At 30.9% G+C, this 16,032-nt stretch overlaps 2 protein-coding genes across 2 annotated transcripts; both read right to left on the bottom strand.

Annotated features, from left to right (window-relative positions):
* Positions 1 to 916: 916 nt before the first annotated feature.
* Positions 917 to 4,631, bottom strand: LOC108333008 (ATP-citrate synthase alpha chain protein 1). Its single transcript, XM_017568318.2, has 13 exons — positions 4,422 to 4,631; positions 4,156 to 4,256; positions 3,337 to 3,513; positions 3,045 to 3,206; positions 2,858 to 2,938; positions 2,676 to 2,727; positions 2,438 to 2,552; positions 2,212 to 2,293; positions 2,019 to 2,114; positions 1,817 to 1,918; positions 1,537 to 1,653; positions 1,330 to 1,446; positions 917 to 1,242 (listed from the first exon to the last, which is right to left on the bottom strand). Exons 2-13 carry the CDS (start codon positions 4,252 to 4,254, stop codon positions 1,171 to 1,173), a joined length of 1,272 nt encoding a protein of 423 aa, XP_017423807.1. The 5' UTR covers positions 4,255 to 4,256; positions 4,422 to 4,631; the 3' UTR covers positions 917 to 1,170.
* A 4,081-nt stretch (positions 4,632 to 8,712) lies between these two features.
* On the bottom strand, positions 8,713 to 11,402 carry LOC108333027 (40S ribosomal protein SA). Its single transcript, XM_017568342.2, has 5 exons — positions 11,156 to 11,402; positions 10,136 to 10,398; positions 9,794 to 9,991; positions 9,409 to 9,625; positions 8,713 to 9,022 (listed from the first exon to the last, which is right to left on the bottom strand). The coding sequence occupies exons 1-5, from the start codon at positions 11,307 to 11,309 to the stop codon at positions 8,913 to 8,915; spliced, it is 942 nt and encodes a 313-aa protein (XP_017423831.1). The 5' UTR covers positions 11,310 to 11,402; the 3' UTR covers positions 8,713 to 8,912.
* Positions 11,403 to 16,032: the final 4,630 nt, after the last annotated feature.

The raw sequence follows: 16,032 nt of genomic DNA, 5'->3' as shown, positions 1-16,032 counted from the left end.
AGTTAGTGGTTAGGCGTTTATATTTCGTTTATTGTAACAATTCAGTAGTTAATGGCTGGTTTTATTCGTTGTTTTCGGTTGAACTGTAGCAGCTCGGTCCACATATTTGGCTATTGTTATTTTTCGTTCCTGTTTTTATTCAGTCCAGTATTATTGCGTTTGTACACGGCTATTTAATAGCCTTCGCATTCAATGAATATACAGTGAGTTTTACAGCAGATTAAGTTTCCTCTTTTGTGCGTTGCATTTTAACATTGCATAAACTAATTTTATTAGTGTTAGAATTTTGGAGAAACTTTTCCAAAAAGTTTTTTTATAAGAGTAAAATATGAAAGAAATGAATTTACTTTTAACAAGCTATTATGTTATATGATTTGAATCTCAGCATTTCCTTGTGGCAAGGAATGTTTAGGTCATAAGATACCCCAGCTGGAGAATTAGTACCATCCACTGAGTGTGGGGACACATCCTGGTAGACTAAAAAACCCTATTCCAAATTTATGTTTATCATATTTGAAATTTCTTTTACCCTTTTTTAGTTTTGATTTTTCTAAAGCTTTGTCATAAGGGTTTGGTGGGTATATTATCAATCAAAATAACTCAAGCATGCCCTTTTGTTCTCTTCAGAGAATTTGGAAAAGCTTCTATTACAGACTGTAGAAAACAAAAAGTAGAATGACAAATTTCAACATCATCCACAATGGGAATTGTTTAGCTACATTTCATGAGTTTCTTTATTGATAAAATATAATCCTAATGTGTTATATATGAGTTTGAGTTACTTATAATTGAAGCCGGACTTATATTTTACTCATAATTGCATATATCTAAACAAGCTTGCTGAGATACCCTTTCAAGCAGAATTTAAGTTCTCACAAATGGAAAGAAAAACAATTTAGTTAATGAAGTAAATCAGTGAACCATGAAATTGTAGTTTGACTTAACATAAAACAATTACACTTGTAACATTTTATGGTGTCACTAATGTACTATCAGAATTCTGGAAGATACAAAACATTCTTGACCACTTTATTGGATGACTAATTTATAACAGCCTGCACTCTAACTCACCAAAGCAATAATTTCTGAGAGTTGGACAGAGAAAAATCTCTTCAAATCAGCCATGACAATACTTGTAAAAGAAGTTCACACTGGCCTAAGAATGGATAATTAAGCAGCAGCAGTGATGTACTGGATTGCCTGTTTGCATATACCAGTCATTGTTGCTTCAGGTCCATAAACCTGCAAAGATACCAAAATATAGATAAGAAAAATAAGTTCAGATGGTTTCTCAATGCAATCAATAATGGCATCATTTTGTTATATAACCTCAATGGGAATGCCAATCTCCTCTCCAAGGGCCCTCATTTTTGCCAAACCACTCTGGTAGTTGGGACCACCCCTCCTCACATAGATGTGCATCTTTGCTTCTTTTAGCTTTTGTTCCTGGTTTGTAATAAGTCAGCAATCAATTAACTCTACCATGAGCAAATTAATATGGCATGAAAAAAGCTTCATGATGATATATGTTCTCACCTTCTCCTTCAGAGCACGGATTATGCCGCTGAATGTAGCAGCAACATCAGTAAAGTTAGCTATTCCTCCACCTATCACAAGGGCTCGCTTTTGGTCATCAGGATTTGAAGTTGCACACTGCAAAGAGATTTCCATAGAGAGAAACAATCACTATATCATGTTACAAAGTAGCATCCATTTGATAAGCCGTTTTCACACACTCCAAACAAGGAATGTATGATCATGTATTATATCCATAAATTGATGATAAATATACATCACTAATGTTTGAGATAATTACATCAATCACAACCCTGGCATACTGCAGGACCTCATCTTCCTTTGGCGCACCACTATATTCTGCATAGTTTCCTAGCTCAGGAGCATAACCAAGATCACCTACCTGTTTTAATAAATTAGTATGTAAGAAAGAGTCTTTTGCTTAATGTTACAATATAACATAATTAGCTCTGAATTTAACTTCTAAAGTAATATAAACACACCGTATCAGCATAGATGACACTAGCACCTCCCCCAGCTACCATTGTCCAAATTCGGCCCTTCGGGTTTAATACTGTGAATTTTAAAGATGCGCTTGTCTGGGAACATAAAATAAACAAACAACATAACATCGTTAAGAAACATAATTTTTAGTTCCATGAATTCATGATTACTATAAGTAATAATTTTGTTCACCTTTTCATCTAATCCATGAATGAAAGCCTCTGTACTGCTCATTACCCTTCCAAATGGCAATGGAAATTCGATGTTTCCCCATCTGTAAATAAGAATAACTTGCATGATTCATTTTTTCTTTCTTACTATTAAACATTATTTAATTATACATGATGAATTATAGTCAAGAGAAACGATATTCATCCTATAAATAACAGTTGATATTCTTTAGAGGAAAGAAACTCACTTCTTGAAGTTCTTGAAAGCAGCAGTGTCATCAAGTTCGCCTCTCATGTCCAGAGGATAAGGCTTTCCATTGACCAAAGTGAAAGGATTCATCTCCAAGAAAGTGAAATCCAGGTCTAACAGAAGACAAATAAAATAGGAAAAGAAAATGTTTAAAACTGTAACTTTAAATACAACCATCAATGAACTTTTCTTCATAAGCACATCTAATGTTAGTAAAAGTATATTCTGTAATATACCTTGGAATAGAGTGTAAATCACCTTGAGGAATTCCTCAACTTCTCCCCTGATCTGTAAGCATGAATGAAGCACTTATAAGTAATTGAAACAAAATGTGATATTCAATCCCATGGTCCTACTGAATAACCAAAAAAGTAAGTTATCTTATTAAAAATCTAAAAAATTACTAAGATTAACATACCTCTAAGGGAAGGGTTGCAACAAGTGGAGCAATACTCTCAGGTGTAAGAGACAGTCCTGTTGGCATAAATACAGTCTTGACCTGAAATATGAACAAACCACTTTGTAGCTTATGGGAATTACAAGGAAGAAGTGACAAGAATTTACTTGAAATAATTTATATGTAAGGTAAAAGTAAATTTTGGTACCTTATCCCAGTTCTCCTCAATTTCAATTCCTCCACATTGAGAAAAGCTTATACTGTTCCCTAGTCTCTCTGAGACAATGTTAAGGTAAAACTCCTCATTGTGAGGGATAAAAGGTTCAACAATGAAAGTTGTTATGGGCCCTTTGCATCCACTCATCTCAACCTACATGATCAACAAAGATATAAATAAACACTTAAAGTGTAGACAGAAAGTAAAAAGAAATGGTGATTGGTGATTAAGAAAAAGGAAAAATAAGTTAAGGTTTGGAAGGACAAAGGGGGAAGAAAAACACCTCTTTGCCAAGACGCTCTTTCACAAAAGAAGCAACTTCCGCCAAATCCAAATTCAAGGCAACCAAGCCACTTTTGCCTCGCTTTCCGAATAGCATGTCGGGTTTCACAACCAATTTTGAAGATAAAAGCCATGGTTCCTTCTGAGGTAGTTCATTGAAATCAGTGGATTCTGTAACCTGAAAAATAGAACACAACAAATTTATTATTCATGTTTGATATGCACACTGCACTGGTTGACTAGTAAGACGCAAATTTATTTTCCACAAATCAGTTACACATCATATAGTCTTACTCAGCTTTAAAACAGTGATTAAATTGTCATATGAAGACACACCATATTAACAATAAGCTGTAAGATTTGAAGATCATTATCGGATTAATGCAGTGCAATTATGTGACCATAGGCAAAGTAACACAAGTTGGAAGTTCAATCACCAGATTTACTAGCTATCACTATCTAGGACAGAATTTAGAAGGTGTTTGAGATATTACATTGGCTTCAGATAAACAGAATCCTATAATCAAGCAAAGGATTACAAAACCCATCAGAATTTTTAAGGTATAAGATTCACAGCCAAGCCAACATAAACTATTTTGGAAATTTACTTCCTTATTATAAATCATAAAACAAATTGAGAGTGAAGTTTTCACTCCCTCTACTTCTGTATCCGATTTGCTTTCACAGTTTTCTAAATAAATTATCAATAATAAAAAATAATCCCTCATCACAATTTAAATTATACATTTATATATTCAACAGTGTTCATTCATTACTAATTTTAATATAATAAAAAAAAAGAAACTAAGATAATGCTTACTTGTGCAGACTTGATGGGCAAGTCCTGGCCAGAGAGTCTTTTAAAGTGCTCCTTCAACAACCTCTTGGAGTCATACTCTCTTATCTTCTTGCGGGCCATTGCTTCAACATAAAACAAGAAAAACCCAGATCAAAACAGCTTAAGGGTCCTCAAAATTCCAATCAAAATCAAATTTTTAGTGCAAAAGAATCACAGAAAAAATAAAAAAGAGAGAAACTGAACAGCATACTGAAATGAGTGCAGAAAGAAAGGAGAAATGCAGGTACCTTTAGAGAGAGAAACAGATCAGTGGAGAAGATGGTTGTAGAATGGTAGATCCAATGAAGAGTGGGAAGTTTTGTGTTAGGGTGATGTTGGTGGCTTCATGGCATATATATGAGATGAGCTCTTGGAGAAAGAACAGAGGAATCATGAAAAAAGTACCATGAATATTCAATGTAACATTGAGTAACTTATTTACTATTATAATAAGGTCTCGTGAATCTCACGGTATGAATGAAGGCATGTATGAAATTAAAATAACACTTGGAGTTTCTTAAATTTATTTGGAAAAAAAAAATATTTGTTTTATTTTCTCAATTATTATTTTTCTCCTGAAAAAAGCTTCTCAACTGACTCATTCAAAGAATTTTATATACTTTTGAACGCTGTTAATTAAACTTTTACATTAAAAAAGTTGTCATTGACCAATTGATCTTGTACATTTTACATTTTTTTTTATTTTTAAAAATTAAAAATTAGATTTTACACAAAAGACTTGTAATTGAGTTATTGATCACGTACATTTTTTTAATTTACTATTAAAATTAATGAAATCACAAAGAGAATGTGATTTTTTTAGTGATTTTAAACTTTAGTAAACGACTAACAATGGTACAGGATTTGGTTTCGATAAATAGATCTCAAATTTGAGTTGAGTAAATAAAAAACGTGATTAAAATAGAAAATAGTATAAAAAATATTTATTCAAATTCTTCAAAGATTACATTTTTGTAAACTACATCTAGAGATCTATTTCAAAATTATAAAAAATCATGAATTTAATTTTAATCTATAATTAATTAAAAACTCTGAAATATAAAATATATATTCATATATTATATAAATCAACAAGTAGTTAATATGATTATTTTTTTACAAAAAATCAACTTTGGATTAGGTGGAAAATGTGCACCTCTCATTTTAAATGTTGAATAACCTTTGAAGAAATATCAAAGGTAGGTTTCGCAAATAATTTGTCACGTGTATTAACTCGTGGATCGCATGGGCCGAATGTAGAGAAAAATCTATATATTAAAGTTTTATATGTGTAGAGAAAACCAGTTGTGTGAATAAAGACAAAATAATAAATTAGGATCTATACATGTTCAAATTTTAATTGCAATATATAAATATGTAATTTTAAAAAAATATTAAAGCTAACATTTTTTTAATTATATATAAGAATATCTTATTTATACAAATTTTAATTTTAGCATAATAAAATTAATTATTTTTTATGAGCAAAAAAAATGTCATTTGTTTAATGTCAAAATTAACGTTTTGTTCTTTCATTAATAATTACAACAAGAACACTTCTAAACCATTCTCAAAACCGATTCTTAGATTTATATAATTACAATTTAATAAATGCATTGTCTTTCATGAATTCAAATAAGTGAAGTCTTTTGTAAGCCCAGTTTTGAACTCAAGTCCTTAACAGAAGACACTGAATTCTTAGAAAAATGGTTGATTGAAAAAAAATTGTTTTACTGAGAGGCATTTAAATATAAAATTCTTTCTATAAGAAATTCGATCAAATAATGAAATAAAATAGCTTAAATTAACTATTTACGAAATACACGCAATAATATATGTAATAAAACAAGTTAAATCAACAATATAATGTACTTGTGTAATATCTAAACTACCTATACTTGTATTTTTGATAAATGTCAACATTATACTTTTGAATCTCTAAATATATGTTTTTTTTTTCTTTCTGACTATTAGGACGTAAGATCGAAGTCAATGTCAAATGTTTAAAATAAAGTTTTATTCAAAGTTGTTTTCCAAGTCAAATCTTTTCGTTAATATTAGTTCAAAATAGTTTGAAGATACTTAAAATATTCCGAAACTAAAATTAATTTAAGGTTTAACGATTCAAATATTATTAACATAAATACAATTACATTCTTCTTGTCTTAAATTTATATTTATATATTTTAGAATAAACTTTTTATTAACAACGGTTTAATTATTACTCAATTATTAGTAATCATATTTTATATGAAGTTATTTAGTATAAGAATTAATCACTTCACAGATCAATCAAACTCCACTTTCATCCAATCTTAATGATGATTTTTTTGAGTCGTAGCATTTCAATTATCTTCCTTTTTCTCTTGGTTTAAATGTTGTGGTACATGTTTGGTTTTTTTTTTTCGCGATAAGTTTATTATTTTTTAGAGTTTTGTGTTCTTTATTTGAAGTTGTATTTAGTTTGGGGTGTGGTGTATTTTTACCCGTGTTAAGTTGATTTTGGGGTTAAAGATTTTGTTACAAATGTTACAGATCAATTTTGAATCTACAAGCACAAAAGATTCATTGGTATCATCTATTTTTGTTGTGTTTAACTTTCACATCAAAATATTGACTATCCTTTTACTCATTAATACGTATTTCTTATCAAAGATAAATTTTGCAGTACTATATCAATAACGAAAAATTGTTGAACCCGATCAGCATAAGCATTCCAAATACATGTATAAAAACTTTAGTTAATACCAAAATATCAACCTTAACTTAAGTTATCAAGGGTGTCATATAACATTATTAAAATAAAATACTTTATTATAAATATTGAAAAATAAAATGATAATTCAATGTATATTATATACTAGTTTTATATAAGATAGAATTATAATAATATCATTCATATACTAGGCTACTTTATTATTATTTTATTACAAAACTATATTTATTATGTTCTAATATTAACTATAACTCAGACAATTAGCTCCTCATCCACGAGAGATATCACTACACATGCATCTTCGTCTACTCATATTAATAAGGTAATAATTACAAAAAGAAAAAATCAACACAACAATCACAAAATATATAAATAAAGTAAGTTAGCTGAAAAAGAGATAACATATTTTTAAAATACAATGAGTCATTCAATTTTCATATAAAAGCATACATACAACTAAAGTCTTCTAAAATCAATCATTCAAAAGCAAACATTAATGTCAAATCTCTTCAGGTTTTGCATTTGTAGTGACATCTACTACTACATTACAGAAGATAGACTTCACCCTAACATTCACAAGATTAATTCTTTATTATCATAAAAACTACACTTTTCTTTAAACTATGACCTCTTACAACTCTTATTACCTACCACATTTTACTCTACTTGAATCTCAAGTTTTAAGATAATCTCCAAGACTTCCACATGGATATGCATACTAGAAAAAACATCTTCAATGAGATTTAGCCAACCATTCATACCTTTGTTTTATTTTACAAACCAAATACAAACACAGTATTAATGTCGGAACAGGTATCATAAAAATCATATAACACAATTTCCAAAAATGTAGAAGGAATGGCACCCAGCGATATTAAAGGCGTGCGCAGCAGTACAAAGCCAGCGGCACAAAGAATTGCTTGTTCTGTGTTTTTTCCTCTCATTAAATTTTTGGGTTCTACAAGCACCCTCGGAAGCAGAGGCTCAATGTGTTGTACTTTGCAAAGCTGGAAAGGCAAGCTCATACTTGCTGTGTATTTACTTTAATTATTTTACTCTCTGACATGCTCACGTTGATATTTTATAGGGGCTAAATCTGATCATGAACCCAATTTTATTTGTATGATGGCTGGTCTAAGGTTGGTTTTATGATCTTAAACTAATACATTTCTAAAACATATAACATATAACCATTTCAAAATATTAATATATTATAATATTATTAACATAAAAATAATCATAATAATTCATTAAAAAAATATTAAAATATAAAATCTAAATAAAAATTTATAAAAAAACTATAATATAACTATCTCTTCAAATACTTTCAAAATACTTTACAAAATATTTTAAATATTTTTTTTAAAATACAATACAAAAAAGTAAATATTAACCTTTAACTTTTACATTTCTAAAACATATAACATATAACCATTTCAAAATATTAATGTTATAATATTATTATCATAAAAATAATCATAATAATTCATTAAAAAATATTAAAATATAAAATCTAATTAAAAATTTATAAAAAACCTATAATAAAACTCTCTTCAAATACTTTAAAAATAGTATACAAAATTTTTAATCAATATTTTAAATATTTTTTTAAATACAATACAAAAAAGTAAATATTAATTTTTAACTTTTACTCACAATTATTTAATAATATATATCCGTAATTAAAATATATTATTAATAAAATTAAAATAATGGTAATATATAAAATAAATTATAAAAATATTTCATAAATATCATACTAAATATAATTCAACTTTTTTTTTAATTTAATAAAGTAATATAAAAAAAACGACCCGTGGGGATGGAGGTCTCAAACTAGTTCCATTATGAAATAAATAATTATTAAATTTAAATGATAAAATTTCCTACAATATGTCAACAAACAAAATTTTACTGAGAAGCAAATTATGTTTCTTTTGTAAGATAATCTCGGAAGGGAAAATTCTGAGCCGAGGGGAAGAAAAACTATGGTTTTAACACCATGGAATCAAAATATCTTGTCCTAGTCCCAGCCAGTAGCAGGAAAAGTTTGGGCTGGAGGCACACCAACTTGTGGAGCCGGTACGGCAGCAGGAACCGGTGCAGGAACAGCCTCGCCCCAATCTCCTGCAGCTGTAAAAGGAACATTAGTCAAACAAATTGTGATTACATAAATTTCAAAACAATTATAAGAAAATGGTAACAGAAAAAGCATGGTGCGTGTCCCATCATCTTATCACTGCAGAATAAAAAATTCTGTTGTCTTTGTGCACCAGGGGAAGAGGAAATGTTGAATCATAGCAAAGTCACAGATTAGTACAATTTTTGCATACAATTTATAAAATAAAGATAGACGCAGATTGCATTATCTCAAATTCAAATCCAGACAGATTTTAGGATAATAAACAAGCTATATGACGAAGCTGAACTTATTCATCCTCAATCACCGCAGTTAAATTTTAGTACAACATCATCATAAAGCAAGGATCCAAAGTACATTCAATAATTCATAGTCGTACCAGCTGTTTCTGGGGTCCAGTTAGTAGGAACTGCTGGAATTGGTTGTGGAGCGTCCCCTGTCCAAGGTTGGTCGAGTGCAGTAGGCCATTGTCTGTCGGCAGGGAAGCTGCTAATGGCAGTATCATTGAAATCAATGGCAAAATCTTGGGCAGGTGGTGCTTCATCTTCCTCTTGTTGCTTAGCTTCTTCAGGTTCTCTATAGAAGAATAAATCCACCTGCATAAGAAAAATTTAGATAATTGGTTACAAATCCAAAAACGTCAAGGAAAGCTCCCAAATAAAACTTATTTCTTACAAGAGTACACACATACGCCAACAGACTAAGACTTCTCTAAAGATATGGAACAGCCACCATTTAATTCATAAAAGCAACAGGTGTTTTACCATTACATCCCACTTGTGACCCGGACGAATAGTACCCCGCATCTGCAGCACCATCCGAGCTAAAAGCCAAAACAGACAACCAATGCTATGCTTCCCCTTATTATTGGCCGGAATCCCAACGTCAACATACCGCATTGGAGAATCAGTGTCACAAAAGGCAATGGTGGGAATGTTGCCAAGAGCACCTTCCTTAATAGGCTGCACAGAGATCAATAACATAAGGCAAAGCGTGGCAGATCATGCACAGTATAACAATATCAACATCAATTACTATCAGAAATTCAAAACATTCTCAATATGCCTGCAGTACTCTGGTTATAACTTCTACAAGAGATAAATAACCTGATGATCTGTTCTTGGATCAGTGAGAATTAGAAGACGAGGCTCATTGTAGGATGTCTGCATCTGATTGGTGAATGTTCCAGGAGTGTGCCTTCCTGCAATTGCATGAGCCCCGGTGTATTGAGCAAACTTAAGCACTGCCCTCTGACCATAAGGCCTGGCGGACTGAACAATGATATCTTGTGGGTTCTCAATGGCAACAATTATCCTAGCAGCAAGAAGGAGCTTCTCCCATGTTTTGCCAAGGTTAATTATGTATATACCTGAACAACCATAACCCCAAAAATCAACAAAAAACTCCAAAACTTTTTATTTTAGTAGCAAGAGCAAAACTTTATAACAGTGCTAGAAAAAGAAAGCACCAGAAAAACCACTTTTAAAAAATTCAAATCAGTAAGAGTCCAACTAAAACCTTGCTTGGATAAACCAGTTTGTAAACATATAATGGAGAAAAAACTACGAAGTCAAAATGAATTGAGTATCTCCATAATATAAAATCAAATTATGCACGTCAATCATTGGAGAAATTAACATTAGTTGATTTTAACATTTGGAGAAACTCAATTCTAACATTCTTGATTTATTCCTCCGTACATATTTACGGAGAAATTTATCCAATGGCCTAAATCATACACACAACAGAAAACGTATTTCAGGATTGAATATTAAAAGACCATACAATTATCAAACAGCCTGGATCACTGACCTTTCAAAAAGTCCTCAAAATTTAGACCACTCATAAAACACACATAGCTATTACTACAAGATCATGGCCACTATGAAGGAGATTCAAAGGTATCTAGAATTCTACATTTTGGTGACTATGTATAACTACATGAGTTTAACTGAAACCCAATGGTGATGTATCAAAATGAAACCTAGTTATATTACACAGACATATTCCGTTATATAACAACACAGAAAAACTAAGAACACGTAAATGGCCAGTGTTCGAGACAATGGATAAATAAATGAAAGAAAAAAAAAAGTAGAAAGGAGAATTTGAGAATGAGGACTGACCGTCAGTGCGGCGCTTGAAGACGTAGCGTTCCATTTGGAAGTCGCAGTTTTTTGTGCCGAGATGCACATCGGCGGCGAGCATCATCTGGATGTCCGTCTCCTTCTGCGAGAGCTGGCGTAAAGGAGCGGCGGCGGAGGAGTCGGCAGCGGCCATGGCTGCGGGAGTCGAAGAGGCGTAGTTGGAGAGGTTGGATTTGAGTAATTAGGGTTTCCGAATATTCTCCTCTATAAACACAAAACCCTAATAATTGCAAATGACGCTAATACCCTCTCTTCATCGAAACGGATGAGGGAAATACAACACAGACAGAAACCCTAATAATAGCAAATGACGCTAATACCCTTTTTTCATTCTAACGGACGAGGGAAATACAACAAAGACAAAAACCCTAATAATAAGAAATGACGATAATACCCTTTTTTTTCAATTACACTCAAACCGCCCGACAATTTTTTGGTCGAATTATTCTAAATTGTAATAATTACATGAAGATAAGTAGAATATGTAATATCTCAATTAAATAGTTAAAATATTATTTAGATTTATCACACATCTTAATATGATAGAATAGTTATCAAGGACACAAAGTATTATAGTTATCTAAATATAACCATAAATTAAATTTTATAAATAACATTTTAAACCAAAAACTATACATAAAGGATTTTCAAATATACAACCAAAATTTAAACGCATGAGAACTAATATTTATACATTAGTATTATTTAAACGCATGAGAACTAATATTTATACATTAGTATTATCATTACCTGAAACTTGCTTCAGAGATACATCTCCACCCTCTACTTATATCCACCAAATAATCATAGCTGAAACACAAAAGCAACAAGAATACCCAAACACATAAGGAAACAAATAAGGTAAGCTAGTGTAAACAGAATTATCATAGAATAATTAAGACTTCAACACATATCACAATTCCAAGCCAAGTAATCAAACATCCTAAAAACATATAATAAACATTGACTTGACTCGTCCAAATATAGTATAAATGTCAAACTATGGTGGTTCATGCATTTGTAGTGGTAAAATAACTGGTCCACCCCAAGTTACCACACAAAGTTAGTCCATTAAACAATGTCTTTGGCTAAGGTAAAGCCCCTCGACTAAGACCTCCTGCTACTCTCACCACATGTCTCACTCCTCTCTACTTGAGAATGGATAACCGTTAGAGTGTCAGAATAAACTAATAGTAATTAGCTTCCTACATTCGTACTAACAACACTTGAAACCACCAATAAGAATTTCACCTTAGAAATTCTTTTCAAACCACACTTTACCTCAATCATAACTTCATTCATGAATCATTTAAACGTTTCATATATTATACCAAACACACATTAAATCATCACTGAAATCATTATTCACATAATTACAAAAGAAAGAAACTCAAAACTCACCAAAGGAACATGCTCAATTTTACTATTCTTTTGCTCCTCACTATAATTATCGCAAGAAAATACATGCTCAATTTTGAGCTCCCACTCCAAGTAAGCTTCAAGATCACTCCTACCCTAAAAGGTGACACATTCAATTTTACTCCTTCTATTCTTCCCTCATTTCTATTTGGCCTTCCTCTTCCTGGTGGGATTTTATTCTCTAACTGATCCAACCTATCATGGAACTCATCTTGTTGTTGCTTCATCAACCTCTCTAAATGTTGATATAATGCAGCCTTTTGCATTTGAATATCACTCCTTTATGCCATGATTAACAAACAAATCAAGGTAACAAGAAAAAAATATATGTATGTGGTGTTTAAAACTTTTCTTACCCACTCAAGTGTTTGCACTCAACATATTGATTTTTACTCTATTGAAACTCTCTTGCCTTTTACCACTCAAATTCTCCTTGGGTTCTTAGGAAATTCAAGATATCATGGCCACAACAACAAAAAATCCACCAATATGTGCATGATAAGGCTAGGTCGACAAAGAAGAAGACAAGGCTAACAAAATAGAAAGGAATAAAAGAAAATTGGTAAACAAGAGAATTAGCAATAATTCTTCAAGAACACCAATATATTACCTTATAACAAATTGCTCACAAACATGAATCATTTAACATAAACACAAATAATGTGAAAATAAGGTAATGAATTAGTAAAAAGAGAAAGAAGGATAAGATATTACCAATTTGACATTCAAACCCTTAAATCAAAGCTCTGAATATCAAATTATGTGAACCACATTTACAAAGGGCTGATTGAGGATCTTTAGGCTTAGAACCTTGAAGAAAAATTCGAAACTTAGTAAAAATTAAGAACATAATTTTCAAAATGTCAATATCTCAAGCTATAGAACTCTAATTGGGGTGTTTCCAAAACAAGGTGAAAGCTCATGTTTTGAAGTTCTAAGAAACACTTGATTTGGTTGGACAGGTGAAACACACGTTATGACTATGAGATAAACTAGACAAAAATTGAGATTCTATAAATCGTGAGAAGAAAGAAAAATGAAGTGAAAAAGATAAACGAAAGGAAAGAATCACTCAAAGGATGGAAAGTCCTTTGATACAACCAAGGGTTCTCGAATAACTCAAGAACTTAGGAGAATCACTCTCACTAAGATAGAAGGGATAAAACCCTAATTTCTTTACATAAAAAACTAACTTGTGTATTTGATGAAAATAGTTAAGCTTATAAGGGTTGATGACGAAGTTTTCAAAATTGGGCCCTTATTACAACTTGAAAATAAAGTCAAACTAAAGCCCACTAATTGATTGATCCAAAAACATAATTTGGTCCACATACTTTACAAAGATTTGGCTATTTTAAAAATAAACTGATAACTTATAAAATAAAACAATAGCAAAATGATGCTTTAGTTCTCCTCTAATTTGGTCATAATGTAATTTTCTTCTTGAAATATGGGCTTGTATTCAATTAATATGGACAACACTTGTTGAAGAGCTTCCTTTGCTTTCCTTATTTTGGCCCTGTCATAGGTCCTCCAAGTCCTTCAAGTAGATCCTTTTCCTTGTTCTTGGTCACGTCCTCGTCACAATAGTTCTAGTTCACTATACAATAATACATCATCAACTCATACTACCATTGAGACTAACTTTCCTTGAATAACCACCAATTTCATAAACTTGTTTTTTTAATTTTGGCACTGGGAAGTCCATGGACAAGTTTCATATTAGTCAAATTTGGGAATTTTACAATATTACAAAGAAAATTTAAATAAATCTCTTCATTGTCAATAATGTAAAATGCCTTTTGTTGCAAACTAAGTGGAAAAACAAGGTACATCATCACCAACAACTATTTTGAATCAAAAAACTTTTGACCAAACACATCTAAGACATATTGGATTATGATAACAAAAAGTTATAGTATTTTAAATCTTCTTTAAAAGGAACACAAAATAAACTTAAAAATTGAGTAAAATATCATAAATAAAGCATTTCAGATAACTATATCAGTTTCATGGTCGTTTGTCATTTAAAACTAAAATGGTTATTAATGATTATTGTAAGAGTCTAGAAAATCGTGTTTTAGAATTGATAGTATATTTAGAATAGTATGACTCAATTATTTTAATAATAAAAGTTTAACGTATAAATAAAATTCTTATAAATGAGTTTCATTATCTTAAATCACATCATATATCTAAAAACCTCTTTTTGTATAGCTTTCTACCCTCTTTCTAAGTTTTCTAACCACTTGTTCATCTATCTGAAAATCGAAGACGGCTAGAGTAATCATTGATGCAATATCTTCAATTCTGTCTTATTGGTTTCTATAATAGAGTAAGTTTCCCCCTTTTCCCTAATTTGTATGTTTTCTATGAATGTAGACGATTCTAGTTTGCATGTGGGATCTGAGTCATCTTTAGGAGTCATTGTTGATCAGTGATTCTAATTGTGTGTCTTGATCGTGTTTTTATTGTTCATAGGAGCATACATGACTTCTTCTGTGTCTAACAGTGTTTTGAGGGTTCTAGAGCTTTTTGATCATTTGTTATGTAAGAAAAACTAATTACATTGATTTTAATTGATACGTAACTTATAATTACTGATTGTATGCTTTTATGATAGTTGATTTGCGTAATTGAGTTATTTGATGAAATATAGCCTGTTGAGTTAAGTTAGGGGTTTTGAATCATCTTTAGTGAATTACAATTCAGATTACAATTGAGGTGAATTAAGTCATTGAATTGTGTATAATCTAATGGTTGGTTGTTTTGACATTTGTGGTTGGTTTTAGACTAATTTTGGAGGGATGAAATGGAATAAATGTGCAAAATTATGTTCTGCAGAATTATGCAAACTTGTTGGACAAACATATACTTGCTAGGCGAAGTCAATATCATATAATTGACTTAATATAATTAACTTATACTTAATAAGTTACGCTTAAATCCTTCAACATAACTTAAACCACAAGATTTTAGCTTTGACCTTTTCTAATTGTTTTATTCAATTGAATTTATTCCTTTTGCGTTGGATTTTAGACCCAAAAACCTTTAATTTGAGTGAGTGATACGAAATATATTTTTAGAACCTTAGAAGAGATTCCATTTAATTTTGAAGTTGGAGGAAATTTCAATGTGCAAATTAAGTCTTTCTTGAAAAGCTGGTGCAATTACCAAAGTTTGGAGCAAATCTCCTCTTCATCTGATGTAGCGTTAGGCTATGCAAGGAATTTGCCAAGTGAAAATGAAGCTGAGCTAGGATTGTGCAAACATGTCAAGTCAGTAGACGAAACAAAATCACCAGTTATATTATGGCCATCATCACACTCACAAATAGAGCAATCATTTTAATTTGGAACCCCAAAGCTTATGCAGAAAGTAGATGAAAAAAATTAATATAAAAAGTTAACGAAGAAATTATATGAAAAAAAATATAG

The sequence above is a fragment of the Vigna angularis genome, chromosome 11 (genome assembly GCF_016808095.1).
Source record: "Vigna angularis cultivar LongXiaoDou No.4 chromosome 11, ASM1680809v1, whole genome shotgun sequence".
Taxonomy (NCBI): Eukaryota; Viridiplantae; Streptophyta; class Magnoliopsida; order Fabales; family Fabaceae; genus Vigna; species Vigna angularis.
Note: the sequence above shows the minus strand (reverse complement) of the source record. Positions and strands in the feature narration are given on the sequence as shown.

What these genes read in the sequence shown, in the direction of transcription:
- LOC108333008 (XM_017568318.2), bottom strand. Translation starts at nt 4,254, where the DNA reads ATGGCCCGCAAGAAGATAAGAGAGTATGACTCCAAGAGGTTGTTGAAG. An exon ending in TTGCAACCCTTCCCTTAGAG is followed by an intron (nt 2,728 to 2,857) that starts GTATGTTAATCT and finishes TCATGCTTACAG; the next exon opens with ATCAGGGGAGAAGTTGAGGA. An exon ending in GTGTCATCTATGCTGATACG is followed by an intron (nt 1,919 to 2,018) that starts GTGTGTTTATAT and finishes TTATTAAAACAG; the next exon opens with GTAGGTGATCTTGGTTATGC.
- LOC108333027 (XM_017568342.2), bottom strand. Translation starts at nt 11,309, where the DNA reads ATGGCCGCTGCCGACTCCTCCGCCGCCGCTCCTTTACGCCAGCTCTCG. An exon ending in ATCCAAGAACAGATCATCAG is followed by an intron (nt 9,992 to 10,135) that starts GTTATTTATCTC and finishes ATCTCTGTGCAG; the next exon opens with CCTATTAAGGAAGGTGCTCT. An exon ending in GTCACAAGTGGGATGTAATG is followed by an intron (nt 9,626 to 9,793) that starts GTAAAACACCTG and finishes TTTCTTATGCAG; the next exon opens with GTGGATTTATTCTTCTATAG.